The sequence below is a fragment of the Pongo pygmaeus genome, chromosome 2, assembly GCF_028885625.2.
Source record: "Pongo pygmaeus isolate AG05252 chromosome 2, NHGRI_mPonPyg2-v2.0_pri, whole genome shotgun sequence".
NCBI lineage: Eukaryota > Metazoa > Chordata > Mammalia > Primates > Hominidae > Pongo > Pongo pygmaeus.
In genome coordinates, this window is record NC_085930.1 from 196,877,691 (window position 1) to 196,893,899 (window position 16,209).

At 39.5% G+C, this 16,209-nt stretch overlaps 1 protein-coding gene across 1 annotated transcript; it reads right to left on the bottom strand.

Annotated features, from left to right (window-relative positions):
• Window positions 1–9,371: 9,371 nt before the first annotated feature.
• SST (somatostatin) lies at window positions 9,372–13,094 on the bottom strand. Its single transcript, XM_054482282.2, has 2 exons — window positions 10,607–13,094; window positions 9,372–9,737 (listed from the first exon to the last, which is right to left on the bottom strand). The coding sequence occupies exons 1-2, from the start codon at window positions 10,742–10,744 to the stop codon at window positions 9,525–9,527; spliced, it is 351 nt and encodes a 116-aa protein (XP_054338257.1). The 5' UTR covers window positions 10,745–13,094; the 3' UTR covers window positions 9,372–9,524.
• Between the last annotated feature and the right edge of the window lie 3,115 nt (window positions 13,095–16,209).

Genomic DNA, 16,209 nt, shown 5'->3' on the forward strand with positions numbered 1-16,209 from the left:
GTGTCCCTGTACCCACTTTGTGGATCTTCCCAAGGTCTAAAATGCAGAGTTGTGCTAAAAAATCTCCCTAACTGACAGAATTCCCAGAATGACTCCCTGATCCATGGAATAGGAGCCATTATTGTAGAAAACGGCAAATGGAAGCCAATAGAACAGCTTCAGCCTATCAAAACAGTAGACCAAAAACAATACCACATTTCTGGAGGGACTGCAGAGGTTTATGTCACCATCAAAGACTTAAAAAATACAGAGATAGTAATTCCTGTAGCATTTCCACACAAGTCACCTATATTTGATTTGTGCAGTAGACAGATGAATGTTGAAAAATGACACTGAGGTATCATAAAACCAATAAAATAGTAACTCCAATTGCAACTGTTGCTCCAGAACAGCATATTCCCTGGCACCTGGTATATAGTTATTGATCTGGAGAATGCATTTTCCTCTCTATACTTGTTGATAAGATCAACAGAAATAGTTTGCTTTTAGTTGGCCAGGATAGGAATATACCTTCATGATCCTAGCTGGGGGTACATCAACTCTCAAACTCTATGTTATTACATAATCTACTCAGGAGGGACTTCAATCACCTCTACATTTCACAGGACATTGTGCCTGTTCATTACATGGATGTCACTGGAGACTGGGACAGATGAGCAAAATAGAGCAACACCTCAAAACATCTTGGTAAGACACATGCGTGCTACAAGGTGGCAAATGAATTCTAGAAAAATTCAAGGGCCTTCAACTGTAGTGAAATATCTAAGTGTCTAGTGGTCTGAGTCATATTTAGATTTTTTTTAACTTTTATTTTAGGTTCAGGGGTACATTGCAAGTTTGTTATATAGGTGCATTTTGTGTCACAGGGGTTTGGTATACAGATTATTTTGTCACTCAAGTAGTAAACATAGTACCCTATAGATGGTTTTTTATTCCTCTCCCTCCTGTCACCCTTTACCCTCAAGTAGGCTCCAGTGCCTACTGTTCCCTCCTTTGTATCCATGTGTTCCTAATTTATTTATTTAATTTTTTTTAGATGGAGTCTCACTGCATCGCCCAGGCTAGAGTGCAGTGGTGTGATCTCAGCTCTGCCTCCCAGGTTCACACCATTCTCCTGCCTCAGCCTCCCAAGTAGCTGGGACTACAGGCACCCGCCACCATGCCTGGTTAATTTTTTGTATTTTTAGTAGAGACGGGGTTTCATCGTGTTAGCCAGGATGCTCTCGATCTCCTGACCTTGTGATTCACCTGCCTTGGCCTCCCAAAGTGCTGGAATTACAGGCGTGAGCCACTGCACCCAGCCCCATGTGTTCCTAATCTTTAACTCCTACCTATAAGTGAGAACACGTGGTATTTGGTTCTCTGTTCCTGTGTTAGTTTGCTTGGGATAATGGCCTCCAGATCCGTTGATGTTGCTGCAAAAGACATAATCTCATTCTTTTTTATAGCTGTGTAGTATTCCATGATGTATACGTACCACATTTTCTTTATTCAGTCTGTCATTGATGGGCATTTAGGTTGATTCGATGTCTTTGCTATTGCAAATAGTGCTGCAATGAATATACATGTGTATGTATCTTCATGATAGAATGATTTTTATTCTTACCAAGATGAAGTAAGATGCACCTATTCTCTCCTCCTAACAAAAACAGACAAAAAAGCTAGAGGGATTCTGGGATGGAAGCAGTATATACCTTTTTTGGACGTACCACTAAGGCCCATTATCAAATAATCTGAAAATCTCCCAGGTTTTAGAAAGACTTAGAAGAAAAGAATTCTTTGAAATAGGTCTGGGCTTCTGTATAAGCAGCTCTACCGTTTTGACCATAATTCTCAGAAAAGCCATCCTGTTTGGATTTTATGTGGCACATAGGAGGGCTTTAGGGAACATTTGGCTAGCTCCTGCGGGTGATTCATGATGAGTCATGTTTTGGAATTAAGCTATTCTATCCTATACAGATAACCATGCTCCTTTAAAAACAAAACCAAAAACCCACAGCTTCTGGCTTCTTCCTAGACCCTAGTAGAGATTGAATGCTTGACCAGAGTCTATCAAGTTACACTGCAGTCTGAGTTTCCAGGAACTGAGTATTGACTGATCCACCAGCCCATAAGCTTGGGTGCACACAGCAGCATTTCATTAACAAATGAGAATGATATGTATGATTTAGGGCCCATACACGTCTTAAGGCACAAGTAAGTTGCATAAGCAAGTGGTCCCAGGTACCCACAGTCTCTACACCTACTAAATTGCTTCTTCTATGGGTAGATAACCCATATCCACCACTTCATGAAGGGGTTCCTTATAACTACTTGATTAAGAACAAAAGATGGGACTGGTTTATAGATGGTTCTTCACAACAAATTAGCACCCATCAAAAGTGAACAGCTATAGCACTGCAGCCCCACTCTGGGGCTGCATTAATAGAAGGGAATGTCTTCTACTCTAAAAGGATGAAACAGTTCCATTTTGGAGGGTATTAATTAGCTGTCACTTGTAATATTGCATATTGTTTTGGATATTGCCCTTTAAGAAATATAGATTAATTTAAGCAGTTCTTGGACACAGCATCCAAAGTGGTGAGGAGAATTTGAAGCTAGGCTATGCAAGAAATGTTAAAGTAACTGAAGGAATTTAGTCTGGAGAAGAAAGCACTCAGGTAAGGGAAATAATAATTGGCCATACATTTTTTAAGGGTTAATTCTTCAGAAAAGCCAGTCTTAATTTTAAACTTTTCCATGTAAGCTATCAGTGACTTTGGGCAAGTTGTTTAAATACCTTGATCATCAGTTTCTAGATCTATAAAAAATGGAGTTATAAATTACTATTCCATTGTCTAACTTAAGAATTATAAAATGTGTGAAGATCCAGCGAGATAATAGTTGCAGAACACTTTAATAAATTGGAAAATATTTTTAAAATTGTAAGCGGTTCTTTTCTTTATTATCAAAGGCATTTGTAAAGAAGCTAGTATATGCCAGTCACATACTAGAGTTTTCAAAAGATAAAATGTCTAGTAAAGCCTAGTCTTTTTTTCCTCAGAACTTTCATGTTGAAACGTTGGGATAAGCATCAATATATAAGTAGCTATAAATATGTAAACAAAAACATAACCATAGAAACACACATGTGTACATGCGTACACACAGCACTAATAACACAAGATAGCTCTAGGTGCATGTGGAAGTAAAGGAAAATCTTACCCAAATGACTTTTAAAAAATAAAGAGAACTTATTGGAGCATACATACAAAACAATACAATGGTGAGTTTTTTAAAAAATTAAGGTTAATATTGTACTTTAATAAGTACACAAAATACCCAATTTTATTACATCTCTCCACTCTGCCTTCTACAACACAGGCTTTCAAACTGCAGAGAAAATCTTAATATGATTGACAAAAGCTCTCAGAACTACCTCTTCATCCACTGTGAGAACTATCAGATGTCCCAGTAGTGCCCAGAGAGGTTTATGGTCGTGTGACTATAGGTGAACCAATCCCTATGTCCTGGGAATGGTATATTCTAATTGGCTTAATCCATTCTAATATCATTCCTGAACTGGAAATGGAGTCAATTTCAACCACACCACTGAGAATACACAGAGAGGTGGTTTACTCAAAGTGTGTATTAGAAAAGCAGAACTGGGAAGAGAAAGAGGAAGAAGGAGGGGAGAATGAAGATGGAAGGCAGCAGCAACAACTTTGGAAATCAGTTTGCTGCAATAAAACAAGCAACCCATAAGTAAGTGTTTGGTAATTCCCATGAGAGAAAGAGCCTGAGAGCCAAGGAGTTCCAGAAGATTTTGCAAAGACTGTAGAACTTGATTAGGGGTCTTACATAGGGGTCCATCATGCTAATCCATGTATATAATTACATACAAAAATGATGATGAACAAGGGGGTGGTGAGAAGTTTAGTAAAATCATTACTTTCCATCCTTGTTTGGGGGGTGAGTAAATGTACATGGAAAAGTGAGGGGAAAATTATGTCCTTGTTTAACTCTCATGATGTGCATTTTGTAGCTGAACAAATTGATACCCAAGGACAGCAGTTTTAGGGCAGTTTAATATTTTTCTTCATAAAATGTGTCATCTGACCTTCATGCAGCATTGGAAATAAAAATGTACTTTCAGGTTTTTTATATAGGAAAGATAGGACTAAGCAGCAATTAACTAGAAATGCATTATCTTTCTTAACTATTTGAACTTTACCTTAAATGTCTGAATTTCCTTGAAATATTATTTATATTAATAATACTATTTAATATCTGGATAACAACTTCATCATCCTAATGTACCATATTCTGAAGACATGTGAAGCTAATAGAAATAAAATGACAATTTCTATGACCTAGAATATTTATACGAGACCCTTTATTACTTATGTGACCTAGGATATTCATATGAGACCCTGGGAGGTACATCAACTTCAATGGCATAAATGCTTACTTACATAAAAGTTAACCTCATTTAAAAATTTCCAAAAAGAAATACTCAGATCTCCAGATTTCGGCTCAGGCCAACTTTTTACAGGTACACCTGCAAGGTCAGAGGGTGAAAGACATGGCTACTACCCAGTCATGAGGGAGGCAGATATCATGGCCTGTGCAGCAAAGACTGTGGCCAGTCGATTTGTAGTTGCTTCAAGCTAAATGCGCCTGCATCCTGAGTTGTACTAAAAGCTGTGTATGAGGAATTGAATGAGAAAAGGAGTGCTTAAAACCGGAGGTCACTGATTTTATTTTTTATTTGTTTATCCATTCATTCATTTAGTAAAGTTAAAGCTATGACATTGAATATATGAGAAGAAAGGTTACAAACAATTTCTTGGAAATAATGCCCCTGATAAAGTCACAAAATTAAATCCCAATCCCAGAGCCTAAATCACTTTCTCCTCTAACAGTAATAGAGTAGTAATACCCATTTGTATTATAAATTGAAGAGCTAAGTTAGATGGCCTAGAGCTGGTCTATTCTTAATTTGCCCAGCAAGTTACAATTTTCCTTTAACTCTCCTCTTTTCCCTAAGATACAGTAGGAAGAGCACCGGATTGGAAATCAGATGACCTGGTTTCATCTCTACCTTTAAGCAGCTGGGGACATCTTTGGCAAGTTACTTAATCTCTTTGATTCTCAGCTTCTTCATATGCAAAAGAGAAATATTAACTCGTTTCAGGGTAACGTAGATTATGTTATCGAAGTGTATACTACATCATTATACCTATAACTTATTCATTTCATCCAGAATAAAACCACTTAGCCTCCTAAAACATAATTAAAAACTAATAAGAAGAATAGTTTAGCGAGAGAGACAGAGAGAGAGAGGGGAGTCATGGACAGCTTTTCCTAGCTCCTACCAGAGTCATTTCCTAGCACTCTGTACAAACCTCCATTATAGCATTTAGTTATTTTTTATGAATGTATGTTACCTATTAGACTCAGCTTTATGAAAGCAGGGTCCTTGACATATAAACTTGGTTTCCCAGTTTCCAGCACATCCTTGACATTGAGGCACATTTTAGGTAATAAAAAGCAGAACCCCTGATTAAAGCATTCATTCTCATTTACTAAACGGTCAGAGGTGTGGTCATCAAAGTGTTTCCTTCTTTGTTTTGTGGCTGTGAACCATGACTGATTTGAAGACTACCTCTCAAGGCACACTACTATCTCTTTATTTTAAAAATTTTCTATTTTCTGGGACAGCCCCTTTTTTTCCACTCCAAGACAGAAGCATCCTTTATTTCTTGGGTCTAATCTAGTGAAAGACAGTGCCTTGAGTTTCTTTTCTTCCTATTCAATGCCTTTACCATTCTTCCTAATGTACAAGTTATTTTGTACCAATTGTCTTGTTCCCTTTCAGAAGAAAACAAATTATTTAGTGGAGGGTAAGGAAGCTCCAGGAACAAAATTAGTATTCACATCAGACTAATAAAACATAGTAGTTATCTAGAATCGTAGATTCTTTGAGGGGCAGTGTAGTGGGATAATCAAAATAACCCTGAGATAGGAGAGGGAGAGTCTAGCTTTGTTCAAACTCTGTGTCAACTTACTGTTATCTTAGACAGATACCTTAATCTCTCCAAGTCATCTTGCAGTAACATAAGTGGTGAGGACAATTTCATTTCTGAGCCTCCTTTCATATTGGATACTTAGAATTAAAGGTATAAGTTGTGTCACTATAAAACTGAATTGTCAGTATGTTGAGGATAGTTTCAGTCAAGGCCAAGAAAATTGGCCATGTATTAGGGTCCAAAATGGATCTACATGATCTTGAAATAAACAAATGTGAGAAAAGGGTTATTGAATCTAATTTTCTATAACTGTGAGCCCCATAGTTGGTGGAGAGTTAAGCAGCCCTACTGAGGGCTTTGTACCATAATTAAGGAAAATTGAACTGGTTGAAGCTTCCAAAATGACTGAGTCTGCTAACCACATGCTTCAGTGGTTATTAAAATCATAACCATGTGCTATTTCTGTCATCACGCTAACATCACATAGAATGGCCACTAATGTTGTTTTCCTATGCCAACTATAGCAATAAGAATGTTGTCTCCTAGTAAATAGAGGTTTATTTCACTAGACACTGTAAGTTCATAGATCATTCATTCACTTTTTCAGTGAGCACTAAGACACTATTATACATAAGACACTGTATGAGATACTGAGTGGACCATACATATGAATCAGACACATATCTATTCAAAGTAAGTTCACACACAAACACTCACTCACTCTCCTGCATGCATTCGTACAACGATCATGAATGGTTCAAAGTGATAAGTAAGCAACATGAAAGAGACACAAATTAAGACACATATCAGAGAAGGCAGATATTCCACCTGAGGGTATAAAGCAAGAATTTTATGGGCAAGAAGTATATAATATGGACCTTCAAGGCTAGATTAGGTTTGTCCTGTGGAAACAGCAGGAAGTAGCAAAGGCAAAGAAAGAGAGGCTGGAAAGCATACCACATATGAGAAAAAAGTTGACATCAGTTGTAACATCTAACATTTATTTACTGTTCAGCATGAATTAAGAACTTTAAATACATGGTCTCAGTGAATCCTCATAAATGCAAGGGATTAGTTCTGCTGTATGCCTATTTTCAGGTGGGGAAAGTAAGGTCCAGGAGTAAAGAATACCTAACCCATTTTTTTCCATTAAAAGAAATACCAGGCTGCTCAGGATGGCTGAAGCACGTGGTTGTGGCATGGAAGAAGGAAAATATATAGATGATTCACTTTGGCTAGATAATAAACAGGCTAGAATGCTAGACTCTTTCAGTGAATCAGACTTAAAAGGAACTCAAATGAACTAAATAGGAAGTAAAAAGTAAGACCCTCTGTATATGTAAAATAAAACAAAGCAAAACAAAGCTATACTCTACATATTAATTAAAACAGCCCAAGATCAGCAATCCTTGAGCATCCCTTTCAATGTCAAAGCACAAAATGGCAGTCCGCAGTCACAGCTGAAAGAGATGTGAGTGCCTTTTCCAATACAACCCTCTGCTTACAGAAGTGGGCAAACTGAGGCTGAAAGACAGTTGATTATGTTCAGATGTTTTACTCAATTTAAGCTTTAAATTAAAAATATGTATATATGTGAGCATATGACTACATAATTCTTGCCAATTCTTTTCTTTTTTTTCCTTTTCTTTTTTTTTCTTTTTTTTTTTTTTGAGAAGGAGTCTCACTCTGTCACCCAGGCTGGAGTGCAGGGGCGTGATCTCTGCTCACTGCAAGCTCCGCCTCCCAGGTTCACGCCATTCTCCTGCCTCAGCCTCCCGAGTAGCTGGGACTGCAGGCACCTGCCACCACGCCTGGCTAATTTTTTGTATTTTTTTTAGTAGAGACGGGGTTTCACCATGTTAGCCAGGATGGTCTCGATCTCCTGACCTCATGATGCACCCACCTCAGCCTCCCAAGCCAATTATTTTCATACTATTATTGAGAACTGACAACAAAGATAATACTAAAAACTTGAAATCCCCTGACATTCATACACAGCCCATAAAATCATTAAGTTGTGTTCTCATCTGTGCTTTAATTATAATATGATGCTATTACTCCGCTGAGTTTTTTGGTAGCCAGATGTACATAAGGCCTTTAGCACAGACAGATCCCATAAGTGGACATGCATTAATCCCCACACCTAAATGTCTTGTAAATAAAAGATATACCAGAACATCAAAGGATGTTCTGTTTTCACAGAGATTAGTAAAGTGGCTTGGCTTTTTTCTTTTGTTTGATCAGCTGTTAGAAATTAACTTCCTCTAAACCAGCCACATTCAAATGTGTATTATCTAACACAAATATTTTCTATAAAATATTAAGATCCTCTTAAATGTTTATATGACACTATCAGTTAGTTTATACTACAAGGATTTATATTGAGCATACATATTTATGTTTGGTTTTTATTCCAGTAGCTATGCAGAAATGCAGTTGATAGCTAAAACACACATCCCCCAAAAGATATCTCTTTAGGTCTCAGGAAGTTAAATTAGCAATGTTTTCATTCTGTCTTGAGTGATCCCATTTAGCATGTTGTTATAAGACTACCACCTTTACTGAGTGTTTAAGAATAATTTTTGTGTTTGTATTTGACTCCCATATTGATAAAATTAAGAGAAGACTTGAGATGTCTCCTTCAGCTATTTCATAATTATGATTTTGAGCTCCAATACCTGCAATATAGATAGCATTCAGTGAGGTAAGCCAATATGCATTTCTTGCAACCTATAGCACTTCCAGAAGAAATCTTATAATAAAAGTGATATTTCTCCCTGAGAAAAAATATCTTAAAAGCTTGCCTTTAAAACAGTCATTTAGCACTGTTCAATTAGAGAGGATTGTCAAAGAAGATACAAAAGCAACGGTATTTCTCTAGATACATGTTTACAAACTAGAAACAAATTCAGAACCTAATTTTAGCTATTTAAGCCAGATATTTTCTCAACCACTAAATGACTTTTTTCCTTCCATCTTTTCATATGTTATGTATTTTACATATCAACCTGGTAGATAGTTGGATTTTTCAGCCTAACTATTCATACATACTCATCTCAATAGTCCAACATATAATTTAGGTGTATTTAATGTGTAATTAATGTTTATGCCAGCCTCTCCCAGTAATTATCATTGAATTAAAGTTTGAATGCATAGAGTTATGTGAAATTACTTCTGTTTAAAATGACTCATGTTATAATAGTTATCATTTAAAATGTAAACTTTATTGCCACTGAGAATTTTAAATAGATGTTTGTGAACATTGGAGTGCCCATCTCAAATAACTTTACTGAAACCACCACTCAAACTTATTATGTATTATTGAACAGAAAGATTTACCCAATAGAAATCAAATTCACATTTTTCATAATTTCACCATAATTTTATTTTATATTTACAGTTTTCAATTTCTAATGCAAGGGTCTTGGGGAAGATTTGGAGGATTAGGGAAGAGAGATGGGGTGTGGGGGCGAGGGATCAGAGGTCTGATATGGACAATACTAATTAAGAAAGCTAACAGGATGTGAAAGTCTTCCAGAAGAAATTCTTGCAGCCAGCTTTGCGTTCTCGGGGTGCCATAGCCGGGTTTGAGTTAGCAGATCTCTGCAGCTCAAGCCTCATTTCATCCTGCTCAGCAGCCTGGGACAGATCTTCAGGTTCCAGGGCATCATTCTCCGTCTGGTTGGGTTCAGAGAGCAGCTCTGCCAAGAAGTACTTGGCCAGTTCCTGTATAGGGCAGAAGGGATAAAAAAAAAGAGAAAGAGAAGTGGGGAGGACAATGGAAAAAATTTGAAAAGCCTAAATTAAAGAACAGATTTGGTCACACACAAAATCCAGTTTTTACAGCTGCGCATTTTCGGTCACATTTAAAATCAATCAAGGATATAAAAATAAGGATAGTTGCTATAATTACCGAGTTATAAAAGCTCAAAAAGCCTTTAAGAGCTCAAATGTTTCTGCAACCTTTCTGTCCCTGTAGACTTAACACACACACACACACACGCACACACACACGCACACACACATTAAGACCGTTCTGTTAAGATAAAGTGTGTGCCAACAGTTTAATTCAATTTTCATATCACGAGCTACAAAGTAGAATTGTTTTACCATTTTTACCAAGTAAACTGTAGGGGAACGAGACTTCTCACAATCTGGAACATACGGCGTTCCGTCTTTAGATTGCCCCTTTGCCCTAGTCCCGACGACGTTTGGAAGTGAGGCACGTTAAGAGGTAGCAGCTTCAGAGGTCTGCGTTTCAGCACCTGGGTCAGCGCTTCCCAGGGTCAGCACCAGGGATAGACGCCATCATCGCTTCGTGCCCAGACAACTACCCAGGTTTTGGAATTTTCTTGAATGCCGAGTAAGAACTCACCTGAACTGCGACCGACTGCGCTTATCATGGGGGAAAAAAAGAGTTAGAAGGGGATTCTAGCCTTTGAAAGTTTTCTCAAGAGCTTTGGGAGCTGAGGGACCCAGAAAAGCACCGAAACTCTTTAGAAGGACGGAGCATCCCTTACGTCCAAACCAATGGGGCAGGAGCAAGGCTTAGGGAGGGCTGGAGAATCCGGGAGACGTCGAGGGAGTCTCCTTACCTGCTTCCCTGCGGCAGCAGCCAGGGACTTCTGCAGAAACTGACGGAGTCTGGGGTCCGAGGGAGCGCCGGTGACACCGCCCAGGGCCAGGACGATGGACAGCGCAGCCAGCGCGCACTGGAGGCGGCAGGACAGCATCTCGGCGGCGCCGGGAAAGCCGAGCTGGAGAGTGGCTGGTCAAACTCTAGGCGCGGATCAGCAGGCAGCAGCGATGGCTCCGAACCTCGCTCCTAAAGCGGCTTGTGTGCTCTCAACCGTCTCCCTCTGTTTTAAACTCTCTCTCTGACGTCAGGCTAGGAGGCGCCCCCAGATCTCACCAGCCCTTTTACGCACCATTAGCCTCGCAAAATCAATCACAGAAGACAGGGGAGGCGACAAGATCTAAAGTGGCTTACTTTAAAAAAAAAAAAAATACTGCACACGCACAGGCACACACAATTCCACATGCCCCACGATTTATACAATCTTTTATTTTCACTCAGTGCTATGAGCATACACATTCCATAATTTCACTCCCACACATGCACAGTCAATTACACACAAACAGAGCCTCAAACACTCAGCTCTTAAAGAGCAAATATACTATCACCCTTAAATGCACATAAATGTACCCAGACAACTCCATCTGTCATCATACTGTAACATTTTAGGAAGGCCAAACAAGCAAAAGGTCATGTGTATGGCAGGTGGAGATCAGAATCATTCCTCTAATAACAGATTTGAGAATGAAATATGGACAGTAGAAGGACTGCGCCCTCTTTATTTCCTCCATTATCTCATAAAAAGGCTTGAAGATGTAAAGGGGCTCTAAAAGAACTTCACTTTTCTCTACAATGGGGGAGAAGGTACCTCTGGCTCACCCTCCCTCCCTCTTTCTCAACAACTGAGACTTCTGATCTACCTGCCTTTCTATTGTGACCATATATAGGTATGAGTGTGTGTATATGTACGGGAGGGAAAGAGAGAGAAAGAGATTGAAGTTGACTTCATTTTGATGCTGAGAAATTTAGAGTTGGACGGCAATCTAAGAAATTATTCAATAAACCTCAGAATTTGAATCAGTAAGGCAGAGTAATGGTCAGTAAATTGTTTTCATTCACATACTGCACACTTTGAGGAAAACCAGACCTCCACATTCCAAAGCCAGTGTTCCTTCTACTGAGCTCTGAGTTTTCTAACAGATTCCTGGCCAGTAAGCATAGTTTTATGTCAGGAAGCCCCACTTTAGACATATAAGGTCTAGGAACTCCCAGAACATATGTGACCACTTTGTATATCTATATGTAGAAAGGATCAAAAGATTCTTAGTTAAATTCAGCTCTGCCTGATCTCCTAGAAACAAAGAAAGTTTAAGAAAACCTGTCCTTGAATTCTGATTGAACTCTGGTTAAATGTTTACTGTTCAGGCCAGAGTTCTGACTGCTTTTATATAAATAGTTCCTTACTGAGGAAGGACCAGCTAATTTCCTAGCATGGATGAGGAAAGATCCCTTAAAAATCCCCTACAGGATCTTTAAGAGCTGATATCTTATGAGCTTCAAAAAAGCCAATATTAGCTAAAAAGATATGCTGCATCTTTGGAAACCATGCGAAGCTCACATTATGTATTAAAATATTCTCAGTACTTAGACCCAAACCACAGTGTTGAGAGGCAGAAGGGTTTGGGAAGTATCCTGAATGGCTTGAATAATTGTCACTATTTCTTTTTGTGCCTGTAATCCAAGGCAAAGAGGAAATGCACAGCAAGAAGTGTTAAAGCTTCCAGGTCTTGACAAGGCCAGCCAAGACTAAGCACAAAGTGGGGCATTAAAAAGTCATTCACATGTGTTGGAGTAGTCTAAGAGATTAATGAATCTGGAGCTGTGGAACCCAGTCCTAGGAAATACACGTTATATTCTCTGAATCTTGCAACTCTCTCTGGCCTCTAACTAAGGACTCAGAGTTTAGTTCTATCACTGTGACTGTCTCTAGTTACCTCCAAATGATCTCATATCTCCTGTACCCAGGATGTGGTCTTTGGCATTTCCACTGAGTAGGAAAGGAGGATTTTTCTAAAGCAGGACCAGCCGAAGAACAAATAGCAGCTCCCCATCTTCTCCTGTGCTCTAGGATCTCTTCTGTCTCTTTTCCCAGATGCTTGCTTCCCTCCTTCCACATCCCTGTCCTCTCCCTCTACACTTTCTCCTCCTTCTTATTCCTCCTTTTAGTTAACCTTTCTGCAAATTTATCTTTCAGAATTTTCCTCACTCAATCCTTCTTTTGTCCCCTTTCTTGACTCTGTATCCTCATTCCTTTGTTTTTCTTGCTCTTCTCAATCATTTTCTGACTTTGGTCTGGGTCAGCCCAGCTCTTTCCCTGCCTTCTCACCCTGCTTAGCCAGTGCCTATCCCAGTCTCTGCCTCAAGACATCTCTCCTTCTCTTGTCTCTCCTCTTCTCTTTCTTCTTCCCTCCTCAACTGCTTCTCACCAAAAACAAACAAACAAAAAACCTCATGATCTCTATCTGTTTAAGTACCTACTTATGAATAGTAAACAGTTGCTTCCCTCATACCCTGCTGAAGAGCTGAGGCTGTAAATGAAATGACTTATGGGTTTTGCTTTTGTTGTTTTGTAACTCCTGGAGAGTTATGAGTCTAAGGACCACTTATCAGAGAAGCCAGGACAAAAAGGGATATAAATTCTCCCTTAAGCCCTCCATGGCCAGTTATAGCTTAAAGGTTGGTTAGCATGACGCACTTCAAACTTTCCCAACCTGAGCCTTCTGTAATCACCCCAGGGCATCTCTCCCAAGTCTCAAAGCTGGAAGGGAAAAGTGGTTTGTGGTTGTATTGGGGACCCTATTGCCCAGACCAATCAAACTCACTAGGAATCCTTACCCAGTCCTCTGTTGCTCACAAAGCACTTTCTCATCCAACACTTCAGGGCATGCTATTCCCACCTCACAGAGGAGGAAACTGAGGTCCTGAGACCTTCAGTGCCTTACACGAGGGCATACAGGCAGGAAGTGGCATGGTCACAGGGAGAATGTTACTTCACTTGAGAAAGCTTCATGATTCCCTGACTCAGAGATGCCAGAGATTCCTGGCTGAGCAGTCTGCAGCTGGGATACATGCACTTCTAGAAGGCATCCAGGCCTCTTTCATATGCAGCTTTTTCTGGACAGGATATGATTTCCCATCTCCCTTGTGAAATGTACATTTTGGAGTGATTACCTGCCAATATAAGGAGTAGAAACTTATTTTAATAAAAAGCAACATAATCTGTGAATAGACATAGACATTCAATGTTAAGCAATGCAAGGAAGGAGAAAGAGTCTGTACTGGGAGTCAAGAGACCTGGGCTCTAGCCTGATTCTGCCACAACCAACTGTGGGACATCTTCTCTGGGCCTTGGTTCTTTATTTGCAAAATAAAACTTGGCAGGTCATCTTTGTGGTTCCCTCCAGCTCTGATAATTAATGAGCATAAATTTGAGGAAATAAAAAGGCAAAGTAGAATATACTATTATGTTAAGATGTTATTATTCTCTCAAGATGAGAATTTTATATTGGAAAAGAACCTGGTTTTTATGTAATATCAGAAAGGAGGCTGAGTGCAGAGGACATTTCCCAGGCCTACTAGAAGATGTATTCATGACTCTTGCTTCTGCTACTGACCTGCCTTTCTCACTCTCGACCTCAATTTCTCCATCCATAAAATTGATTCACTCAACCTCTTTCTACAGCTAATTCCAGAGAAAATTTGCTAGACAGATGCCGATGATATAGCAGTGAACTGGATAGACATAGTCCTCATGAGAAAGACAAAGAATAAACATGTTAATCAACATGTATTAGGGTTAAAGCAAAGTATAGAGCATAATGATAGGGAGAAGATACTTCTGAGGAGGAGCTCTTTAAACAGAGCTCTCTGAGGCAAGGGAGCTAGCCATGCAAATATCTGAATAAAGATATCTCCAACTCAGGTAGAAGGACGATCAGTGCAAAGACCTGAGGCAGAAGTATGCTTGGTAGATGCAAAGAGCAGCAACAAGGCAAGGACTTGAACAGAGTGGTTAAAGCAGAGAGGGTTAGGAGATGAGGTCAGCAAGGCAGACCAGGAGCAGATCACAAGAAGCCTTGAAGGCTGTGGCAGGGAAACCATTTTGAGCAAGAAAACTGACCTGATTTGATTCTTTTTAAAAAATTCTTTTTAAAAAAGCCTTCTGCTTAGTGGGGAATTATCTGTAGGAGGGCAAGAGTTCAAGAAAGGAGATAACCTAAGAGTCTAAGAAGTGTTTAAGACAGAAGAGGAGCCAGGGCAAAAGGAACACAGATTTTCTTTGAAATGTCTCATGGCCAACTGTGTGAGTTTGCACAAAGGGACTTTGAAACTTCCCAATACAAGCCCTTTGCTCCCAACCCTCAAGGCCTGTCTCAATTCCCAAGTTCCAAAGGCTGGGAGCAGGGAGGTGTTTTGTGTTTTTTTACTGGGGATCCTGTGCTCTAGACCTAGTTCAGGTGACATAAGATGATGTTTGGGGCTAAGGTGGTAGCCACGAAGAAGGTGAGGACTGGTTAGACTTAAAGTTCATTTTGAAGTATAGTAAGCAGGATACAATGATGGTTTATTTGGATATCGAGTTAAGGAAATGAGAAGAACCATCAACAATGCCTAGAGAGTCATCCAGATGCTCTCTCAAATGCCTTCAAATTTGACAAATTCTAGAGAGGTCAGGAAGTGAGTTTATGCTAAAAACTTCTCCTGGACATTTTGCAAATAGAAAACCATTTAATTTTCTAGACAGAAAAAATGAGGAAAAAAGTCAGTAGGGAGAAGCAACATGAAACAGCAAAAACAGCCATGGCTGGGAGTCTGAGGCCCCAGGCTTAAGTACTCAGTTTGTATCTGCTTAAAATGGACCTGATTATCCTCTTTTTCTGAAACAAGATTTGAGAACCAAATAAGACAATGTAAGTGAAAATGTTCAGCAGTCCATAAAATGTCACAGGTTTTGTTATTGCTGCTCAGATGGAGGCAACCAGTCCTAAGCCGAAGGTGATTCCAATGAACCAGTCAATCACTTTGGGAGCTGGAGACCCTGCTGAGGCTCTGACCCAAGAAGCATGCAGGCCTTTTTCGCTGGGAATGTGTAGGGTGTGATTTAAAGGTCTAGGAAGATCTCACAGAAATGCAGCAGATAGGTGGGGAAATCCCTCCATTAGAAAATAGTCTCTTCTTCCTTACATATACTTACCTTGGAGATATAACACATTAAAACTTAGTAACTATTAACATTTTAATGTGGATTCATTTGTTGAATTGTCTTATAGATTTATAGCTGGCTAGTGGAAGGTTTGATTTAAGTAAGCTGGGAAAGGGAGATTGATTTGGAGCAAGAAACCATGCAGCAGAGGACAGATTGCACAAGATGAGCTGTTGGGGATGGCGGGAGGCTATGAGCATATAGACTCTTCAAGGGTGCTTGGATGAAAATCACATAGGGAGCTTTTCTTCTAAGCAACCCCACCATCATAGAGCACAAGAATTAAAACTTGCAACCCTCCAAGGGCTTCCATTCAGCTGGAAAATTCCCAGCTCAAGCCCCTGGAACTGCTGATTGTA

Coding starts and splice junctions, on each gene's coding strand:
- SST (XM_054482282.2), bottom strand. CDS start 10,744: ATGCTGTCCTGCCGCCTCCAGTGCGCGCTGGCTGCGCTGTCCATCGTC. Junction 9,738..10,606: donor CTGCTGCCGCAGGGAAGCAG/GTAAGGAGACTC, acceptor TGCCCTATACAG/GAACTGGCCAAGTACTTCTT.